Source organism: Procambarus clarkii, unplaced genomic scaffold (genome assembly GCF_040958095.1).
Source record: "Procambarus clarkii isolate CNS0578487 unplaced genomic scaffold, FALCON_Pclarkii_2.0 HiC_scaffold_100, whole genome shotgun sequence".
Lineage (NCBI taxonomy): Eukaryota > Metazoa > Arthropoda > Malacostraca > Decapoda > Cambaridae > Procambarus > Procambarus clarkii.
In genome coordinates this window covers 4,798,272-4,808,782 of record NW_027189133.1, presented here as the reverse complement: position 1 = coordinate 4,808,782, position 10,511 = coordinate 4,798,272, and the positions used below count along the sequence as shown (strand labels likewise).

The 10,511-nt window shown below is 41.6% G+C and overlaps 1 protein-coding gene across 1 annotated transcript; it reads left to right on the top strand.

Annotated features, from left to right (window-relative positions):
• The first annotated feature begins 690 nt into the window (after positions 1 to 690).
• Positions 691 to 1,677, top strand: LOC138360199 (mucin-7-like). Its single transcript, XM_069320143.1, has one exon. It carries the CDS (start codon positions 691 to 693, stop codon positions 1,675 to 1,677), a length of 987 nt encoding a protein of 328 aa, XP_069176244.1.
• Positions 1,678 to 10,511: the final 8,834 nt, after the last annotated feature.

Here is a 10,511-nt window from a genome sequence, read left to right as displayed (position 1 = left end):
CTCGCCAGGCAGGTTTGGATGGCCATGATCCAAGGATGTACTCGCCAGGCAGGTTTGGATGGCCATGATCCAAGGATGTACTCGCCAGGCAGGTTTGGATGGCCATGATCCAAGGATGTACTCGCTAGGCAGGTTTGGATGGCCATGATGCAAGGATGTACTCGCCAGGCAGGTTTGGATGGCCAAGATCCAAGAATGTACTCGCTAGGCAGGTTTGGATGGCCAAGATCCAAGGATGTACTCGCTAGGCAGGTTTGGATGGCCATGATCCAAGGATGTACTCGCTAGGCAGGTTTGGATCGTCATGATCCAAAGATGTACTCTCCAGGCAGGTTTGGATGGCCACGATGCAAGGATGTACTCGCTAGGCAGGTTTGGATCGTCATGATCCAAGGATGTACTCTCCAGACAGGTTTGGATGGCCACGATGCAAGGATGTACTCGCCAGACAGGCTGGGATGATCATGATGCAAAACTGTACTATTTATGGATGGTCATGGTACAAAGAGGAACTTGATTCAAAGAAATGTTCAAAATATCCCAGAAATAAAGACTTTAATAAAATGCATAACTTATTGCATTGCAATACGTTATGCATTTTCAATTGATATACAAATTGGATTTAATTGCAATATTTTATCTCTTTTTCTTTTACAGTGAAAACATTGTTAAGAGCAACAGCAGTATCTGATGAGTACAGCAGCTGTAGCAAGACCAGGCGACAGAGCAGTGAGTGAGAACAGCAGCAGCATCACAGGAAGAAGCTGCACATCCATAAGTACTCTACAGCAGCAGCAGTTGTGGCCAGAGCCAAAGATGAGTCAACACCACCACAATGGCCACAGGAAACAACACAACAAGAAAGTCAGGATTAGCAGGGCGAGGAAGAGGCAGAGTTTGGTGACGACTTCTGCTGTGTTGCGGCTGTTTATTGTGATGGCTGCTACGGTGTCTCTTGTCCACACCCTGGCTCTCCCGCCACCTGCTGACACCCTGCCTCTTCCGGTCCCTGCTGATACTCTGCCTCTCCCGGTCCCTGCTGACACCCTGGCTCTCCAGGCCCCTGCTGACACTCTGGCTCTCCAGGCCCCTGCTGACACTCTGGCTCTCCCGGCCCCTGCTGATACTCTGGCTCTCCAGGCTCCTGCTGACACTCTGGCTCTCCCGGCCCCTGCTGACACCGAGCTTGTTAATATGGTGCCTGATGGCACAGTACCTAATGGCATGGTGACTGTTGACATGGTTCCTACTAACACTCTGCCTGTTGGCACGGTGCTTGCTGATATCTTGCCGGTTGAAACGTTATCTACTGACCATCTGCCTGCTAACATGGCACCTGCTGATACAGCATCAACTACTTCAGCACGAGTTGACCAAATACTAATAGATTCAGCATCTGATGACTCATCACCTGCTGATCCATCATCTGCTGACCTATCACCTGCTGACCCATCATCTGCTGACCCATCACCTGCTGATCCATCACCTGCTGATCCATCACCTGCTGACCCATCGCCTGCTGATCCATCATCTGGTGACTCATCACCGGCTGATCCATCACCTGCTGACCGGAAAACTGCCTACCTGTTTCCATCTACTCTGCCCTCAACTTATCCAACTCGTCAAGGTATGTGTTATCATGTTATGAACAAGGCTGTTCTTCATAATTTAAAATAACAAAGGCTCATTAACGTAGGTGAAATTGCACACCAGATGAGAACAGATTACTTACAAAAGCACATGAGGCATGTTAAGTATGCAAATGAAAGTTTATGATTAAGTAAACAGTCAGCATATGCAAATTGGCCAGTAGGCATGTAATGTGTTAAGTTTACATGGGGAATTGAATGTATTAGTTAATTCTTATTTGTGATGGCAGCATTTTGAAATGTTAGTACCTAATTTGGAATAACATACAAATCCTGTTATATGTCTATGTAATAACGTATCAAGAAACTAGGCTAATGTCTTGATATGCTTCATGCATTAGGTTGTAGTTTTTCTTGTGATTCACAGAGATTAGTGTAATAGATCATAAGCAGTTTGTAAGCATAGTTACCATACCTTAAGAGTTATAAAGTAATTAAACAGAGGTGCCCCATGTCCATATAGCTTTAATTTAATGATCGACAGAGAGTTGTCATGAAATTTCATACACCAGCTGAAGGTGCAATTTTGCTACATTTCCAGCTGTGGTTTAAAGGGACGGATGTATACCACTGATTTCAGAAATATTATACTTTGTAACGGGTTTTTCGTGGCTGGCAATATACTACATACCTGGAGATGTTTCATTGTTATTAGGTATATATAATACATGCTATGTTACCTGTTATTTTAGCTACACGTGTCTGTTAAAGTATACTTGGCTACACGGAGTGAGAAAGCTAGCAACTTTACTGCCTCCCAGAGTTAAAAGTCAGTTTGTCTATAGAAGTAGTAGATGTTGAACATGTACTACTGGGCAACTACTCCAACAATTAACTACCCGTTTTACCTTAAGTTAAATGATTGTTTTAGGGTCAAGTATTTAATAAGTTGGTTACAATATAAGATGAAAATATTTCCACAGTTTTTTATAAAGTAATAAAAATTTTATTGTAAAATAAAATTTGAGAAACTGCATAAGTGACAAAAATCTTGTAAACTCTTTCTATAAGTTTCTAATGAGGGAAAGATTTTTCCCCATGGCAGGGAGAAATAACTGTAGAGTAAGCCTTACCATTAAATAATATCAACACAATACAATATCTTGAATGTGGATATTTTAACACCAGAACGATAGCCTAGTTAATAAAATAGAGTCAACAATTGAATCACGACAAACACGATTTGTATTATTTAAAATTTAAAACAGTCTTATCTTTCCACATTTGACACAATTCAATGCTGCACAATAATGACAATTATATGCACATTAAAGTTTCCATCAAACTCTAAAGAATTATGTTATCAAGATAATTATTAATAAGTATGACCACTGGTAAATGTGTAAACATAGAAAATGTTAAGGAATGGGTTGCTTGCTGCTCCAAAATTACATCGGATTTTTGACATAGAGTTACTTAGGCCAAAAACTGAAGCACCATAAATCGTAGCGGCTCGCAAAATGTTCGTACTCTGTTTTCTGTTAGTGGGTCCTCGTGTAGGGTAATTTCAGGAAATTTAGTACATCAGTTTAGTACGTTAGAAACGTATGGGAGAACGGGCTGGAGCAGCGAGCAGCCCTTCGTCTGCATCATATGGATACTTAAATCCCTGTTATTGGGTTGGTATAAGAGGGATTGACTGAACACTTTACCTGTCTCCCTAAAATTAACTTGATATACTTATGCAACTACAATGCTCTTCGCCTGACAATTTATAATCATTACTGACTATGTCTTGAAGTTTGAGTTAAAGAGGCAGAAAGGGACCTCAGGAATCCTCAAGGTGTGCCTTCGGCCTGTAATCCGACGTAACAGTGATTGTCAGGTGAGTATAACATCTCTATCTCCATGCACATATTATCTGGATCCATTTATTGATGTATAATTATATATTCAGATGATGAGTCATAATAACGTGGCTGAAAAATGTTGACCAAATCACTCACTAGAAATTTAAGAGACGACGACGTTTCGGTCCGTCCTGGACCATTATCAAGTCGATTGTGATGAGACGCGGGAGGCATGGGCATTAAGTAGGCAAGAGAGAAATGAGGAGATGGAAATCTTAGAGGAAGATAAGAGCAAGGCAAAAGGTACGGAAGGTAAGGTGTAATAAAGGGTGTAATAATAGGAATAAGAAAGGGATCGTAAGAGAAAAAAAACAAAGATAAAAGGAAGGGTAGGATTATGTTAGGTCACGTTTGTTAGAAAGTGTAGACCATTTGAGTAAATACTGTGAAAGGGAAGAGTCAACAGCAACAAAGCCAGGACTAGGTTGTGTATCAGAGCCAATTCGACAAGACGGCGTCTGTGTAGAGGTAGGAAAGATTATTTTAGAGGAAGACCAATGAATAGGATGATTAGGATCTCTAACATGACAGAAGAGAACATTGTTTGTGTCTGCGGACTTAACTCTTCTTTTGTGTTCCTTTTGTCTGTCATTTAGTGTTCGGCCAGTTTCACCAAAGTATTAGAGAGGACAAGACGAACAGCGAATAGAGTAAACACCAGCAGCATTAGAAGCAGGAAGAGCAGTGTGAACTAGATTGCTACGAGGAGTGTTAGTTTGTCGAAAGACGAGCTTTATGTCAAGAGGACGAAAGGTATTAGTAGGAGTTTTGAGTTCAGAAATGAAGGGAAGGCAGAGCAGTGCTAATTGTGTCGGAAGTAGGTTTAGGATGAAAGAAATTTCGTTTAGCTTGAGAATAGACACAGTTGATAAAATAAAACGGGTAACCAAGGCGAGAGAATGATTTGTAGATAAAGGAAATTTCAGAATCAAGAACCTGAGGGTCGCTGATGCGTAGAGCGCGGAGGAAGAGAAACAAGAATATTTTTCTGAAGAGGATGATGGTAGGAAAGGAAGTGAATGTACTTGAAAATGGTCCAGGCCGGACCGAAACGTCGTCGTCCCTTCAATTTCTAGTGTGTGGTTTGGTCAACATAATTATATATTCTTACTCAAATGCTGGCTACATAATATAACATCAACCAAACACTGGTAGTGATCTGTTCATACTTGTATATCTACATAACTTTATTGTGCAATTAGGGCAGACCTTAATAATCTAAAATTCAAATCCCAGTGTGCTGATGGAAATTCCCTGATGAAATGATAATTAACGTTAAGCAATAAACTCACTTGTAGGTCTCCGATTCTCGTACATTATATATGAGAATGTATAGTCTTCAACACAATAATGCCTGTAGCCTCTTCACTTTCAAAATATGTACTATAGTATTGGATTAACCACCTTGAAAAAACTCATTAACTTAGATATTTAGGATTACGGAGCATTTTGGTTTCAAATTTCCATTTACATGATACACATGAGCAATGTAAAATTTTTCCATTTGTCCCATTTTACATTCCATGCGGTTGTGATCCATGAGTCTTTCAATTTTTACCGAGTCCTCAGTACTTCAGTTCACACATGAACTTCGTATCGACTGTGCATTCCCTCTCCTCGACGTATACGTCAAAACCAGAGACGCCACATTTACTACTGACGTCTACACGACACCATCAATCAGGGGTGTGTGTGTGTGTGGATGGCCTCAGTGAGTGACGCTACTGATACAAGACAAGTGTGATGAACTCATACAAACGTAGACCTCTCACCCACTGCACAAACTGCACCCAGCGCACAAAGAATTGGAGAGTATGGTGCAAGCCCCAGTAAACTATGGATAAACAAAGAAGTGAACACCTGTATTACGAAGTATCTAAATAAATTGTACAACGCCACCCACACCAGCAGTCGCCCCCACGCAAGTTAGTCAGTAAACTAGCCCGACATTCAAGAAAATAGGCAAGCAGGCAGTCAGGCTGACAGGAAGGCAAGATAATAGCCAGGGAGACAGAAAGGCAGACAGAGGCAAGCGATCTGGAAGGCAGGCCATCAGAAAGGAAGACAGGCTTGCAGAATGGCCAAAAGCAGGAGGTAAAGCAGAATGACAATCAGGCTGGTAGGTTTGCAAAATGGCAGGCAGGTTGACAGGATGGCATGGAGTCTGGGAGGCAGGATTGCAAGCAGGCTGGGAGGCATGATTCAGGCGGGAAGGATGAGAGGCAGGTTGGCAGGACAGCAGATTAACTGGCAGGCGGGACGTCCTGCAGATTGGTAGGAAGGCTGGCAGATTGGCTGACAGGCTGTGAGGCACACTGATATCATGGCAAGGAGTGTGTCATGATGGCAGGCAGGCTAGTAGTACGGCAGGTAAGCTGGCAAGCAGGCTGGCAGGAGAGAAGGAAGAACGGCAACAGGCTGGCAGGTCGGAAGACTGGTTGACAGGATGGTTGACAGGACGGCAGTAAGGTTGACAAGATGCAGGAAAGTTGACTGGATTGCAGGCAATACAGCAGGTAGGCTGACAGGAAGGCATACAGGCTGGTAGGACGTCAGGCAGGAAGCTGAAAGATTGGCGATCAGTCTGTGAGACACGCTGGTATGATAGCAGGCAGGCTAGCAGGATGGCAGAACTGCAGGCACACTTGCAGGAGGGTAAACAGGCTTTGATGGTCGACAGAACGGCAGGCAGTATTGGAAATTTCCAACAGTTATTCTCATCTGTGGGGAAATCTGGCTCCAGTATAATACTAATAAAATGTATAATTTCAAATGTAAAATAATGATAAATTCTAAGATAGCTCGAAGGACCAGAATGAGTAATTAAATAAGAAAATCCGTGACTTATAGATCTATGATTATATAAATAAATTCTATTAATTAAGCAATGACTGTAAATTATATAATTCTAGAGTCAGCCTCCCATGTCACATTTTGGGGGGGTATTCTATAAGATTAATCTATGTGTAACATATATTATGCAATAATGATAATAATTATAATATGCACACACATAGGTAATGAGTAAAATATGTAATGCAAAATACTACTGCAATGCGAAAATTAATAATGCATAAATGGCAGTATCAGATATATAGATATATGTATATGGACTCTGAATAATAAGGTACTATATACAATGAAAACTGTTTATGTCTCAGCTGTGACAGGGGACGTAGATGCAATCCACTGTACGCCAGGCTGGAAACAGTTTGAGATAGTGTTACTTGGCACACGTGAGGGTATGACGGTCACACGCTTCCTCAGGAGTGTTGCACCTTGCTGCAATAATGATAATTCCGTAATTTCCACCCCAAACTAGTATTTACACACATATAAGTTAATATCAAAATATTTGGAGGGGAAAGAACTGCACTTACATGGAATTTTGGGTACTCCTGCAGCGTGAGGACATGGCTACCTATATTAATCATATTTAAGAGCTCTATAAATATTAATAAAAGGTAAAATGCCTGCCGAACTGGTGTCCGTGATTCTGGTAAGCTGCGTCCTCAATCTGACATCGAAGGATGTTCGGATGCCGGCTGGATGAGCAGATTTTTCGGACCGCTTACGGAACACCATAACACCACGCTTCGTGTTGGTAATGGCGAGAGTCCTCTCTCTCCTCCTTCCCCAAAGTCGCGCATGCGCAATAGCTCGCCGTGAGGATTCGACCATAAATTACATTTATTTATTAACGCTAAATAGGGAAGGGGGCGTGTATGAACACTCTTGATGGTTCAGATAAATTCTCTATGTGTTGATGTTTAATTCTCACAGTGCACGTCAGTTAATGTAGACGGCACAAATAAAACAATACTTGCTTGGTGGTGGAAATGATGTTAGATTATGATATGATTTACTGGAACAGCGATTAAGCTGGGTAAAGAAATTCCAGTAAACTATTGTATACTAAAAGTAAACCTATTACTAAATTATTATTCCTAATAAAGGAAAGTAAATGGTTACATTGGTGTTAGATCTACAAGTATGTGAAAATTTTATCCCCCGTGCGTGGGTTACGCAATTCTAGAAGAAATTACATGATGTTCCACAACCTAATACAGTAAATTCTACAATACTAAACTACGTATTAGTAGTGTTAGTCAATTATTACTCTTAATACAGGAAATACATCCTGTTTTATTAAGGATTATTACAGGAAATAATACTCATACCTAATACAACAGGAAATACATCCTGCTGTATTAGGGATGAGAATAACTGTTGAAAATTTCCAACATCATCCCTAATACAATAGGATGTATTTCCTGTATACACACACTTCACACTCATTTACTAATCCTTAGTACAATGAGATGTATTTCCTGTACTAAACGTAATAATTAACTAACACTACTAATCCGTAGTTTAGTATCACAGACTTCATTGCATTAGGATGTGGAACATCATGTAATTTCTCCTAGAATTGTGGCAGTGTTGCATCAGCCACCCACGGAGAATAAATTTCCACATATCTATAGATGTAATAGAAGTCCAACCATTTACTTACCTTTATCAAGGATAATTATTTAGTAATAGGTTTACTTTATTTAGTATACAACAGTTTACTGGAATTTCTTTACCAAGCTTGATAGCTGTTCCAGTAAATAATATTATAATCTAAAATGATTTTCACCTCCAAAGGATTGTCGTTTTATTTGTGCAGTCTACATTAACAGAGTAGCACTACGAGAAAATATATTACCACATAATGCGTTTATATATGACGTAAATTTTCGTCGTAAACACTTCCTTCCCTATTAAACTTCATATAATTAAATATAACTTATTCTCGGGGCCCCCACTGAGAGCTATCGTGCATGCACGTCCCGAGAGGGAAGGGGACTCTCGCCATTTTTGATCAACTGGCAGTACGGTGTTCCGAAGCGGTCCTTACTGATCCCACAATCTAGCAAGCATCCGTACATCATCGGGCTTCAGATTGAGGACGCAGCTTACCAGAATCATGGACAACAGTTCGGCAGACATTTTTACCTTTTGTATTATTATTTTAAGCTCTAATAATAATTAATATAGATGCAATGTCGTGATGCTGCAGGTGATAAAATAAACCCCATGTTAATGCTGTTTCTACCCCTCCAAATATTTAGATATTGCATATATGTCTGTGAATACTAATTTGGAGGGGAAATTATGGAATTTAATTATTCCAGCCTGGGGCAAAACTACTGAGAAACCGTGTGACTGTCATGTACTCACGTGTTCCAAGGATCACTGTCTCAAGCTGTTTCCAGACTGTTGTAGAGACTGGACTCCACTTACGTCCCTCTGTCACAGCTGAGATTTAATCAGTTTTCATTGTAGATAGTACCTTTTAATTATTGAGAGTCAATACATACTATATTGCATTGATTACATATTAATCTTTATCGTGCATTAGTATTTTTGCATTACAAGTTTTTATCATTATCTATGTGTGTACATATTGTCATTATTATTATCATATAATATATGTTGCACGTAGATTAATCTCATAGAATACCCCCCAAGATGTGTCATGGGAAGCTGGTTCTAGATTGTATAGAATTTAGTCACTGCAGAATAGAATATTAGAATTTATTACATATATTCATAGAGATCAATAAGTCACTGGTTCTCTCATTTAACAACGCATTCTGGTCTTTCGAGCTATATTAGAATTATTATTATTTGCATTTATAGAATTATACATTTTATCAGTATTAAACTAGAGCCAGATTCCCCCTCAGGCAGGCTGACATGAGGTCAGGGAAGCTGGCAGAATGGTAAGATGGCAGGCAGGACGGCAGACAAGTTAGCAGGCTGGCAGATTGAATGGCAGCCAGGATGGCGGGACGGAAATTAGGCTAACCTGCTTTTGTCTGTCCTAATATCAGGTTATTTAGCAGGCTGGCAGGCAGGCTGGCAGGACGACAGGCAGGTTGGGAGAACGGCAAACTGGCTCGTAGGCAGATCGGTAGGTAGGCTGGCAGAACGGCAGACAGGCTGGCAGGCATGCTGGTAGGCAGAACAGTAGGTAAGCTGGCAGACAGGCTGGTAGGTAGGCCGACAGGATGGCAGGCAGGCTAGCTAGAACGCACTCTGGCAGGCTAGCTGACAGGCAGGTTGGGAAAGTTGGGAGGTGGGCAGATAGGAGGCAGCCTTGAGTTAAGATGGTCAGTAACCACAAGTGGTTAATCTGGTTTTGTCTGAGCCTTAAATATATGATGGACGAATTGTTAAACAGAGCAGTATGTACGGAGTAGTTTGGGATCCTAAAGACATGCTGCATTTTTATCAGATTAAAAATAGCAACTAACTCTAGCAAGCTAGAGTATCATAACCTTTAGTCAGACCCACCTCTTCCCATGGACACCTTTAGTCAGACCCACCTCTTCCCATGGACACCTTTAGTCAGACCCACCTCTTCCCATGGACACCTTTAGTCAGACCCACCTCTTCCCATGGACACCTTTAGTCTGCCCCACCTCTTCCCATGGACACCTTTAGTCAGACCCACCTCTTCCCATGGACACCTTTAGTCAGACCCACCTCTTCCCATGGATACCTTTAGACAGACCCACCTCTTCCTGTGGACACCTTTAGTCAGACCCACCTCTTCCCATGGACACCTTTAGTCAGACCCACCTCTTCCCATGGACACCTTTAGTCAGACCCACCTCTTCCCATGGATACCTTTAGACAGACCCACCTCTTCCTGTGGACACCTTTAGTCAGACCCACCTCTTCCCATGGACACCTGTAGACAGACCCACCTCTTCCCGTGGACACCTTTAGTCAGACCCACCTCTTCCCATGGACACCTTTAGTCAGACCCACCTCTTCCCATGGACACCTGTAGACAGACCCACCTCTTCCCATGGACACCTTTAGACAGACCCACCTCTTCCCATAGGCACCTTTAGACCCACTTCTTCCCATGGACACCTTTAGTCAGACCCACCTCTTCCCATGGATACCTTTAGACAGACCCACCTCTTCCCATGGACACCTTTAGTCAGACCCA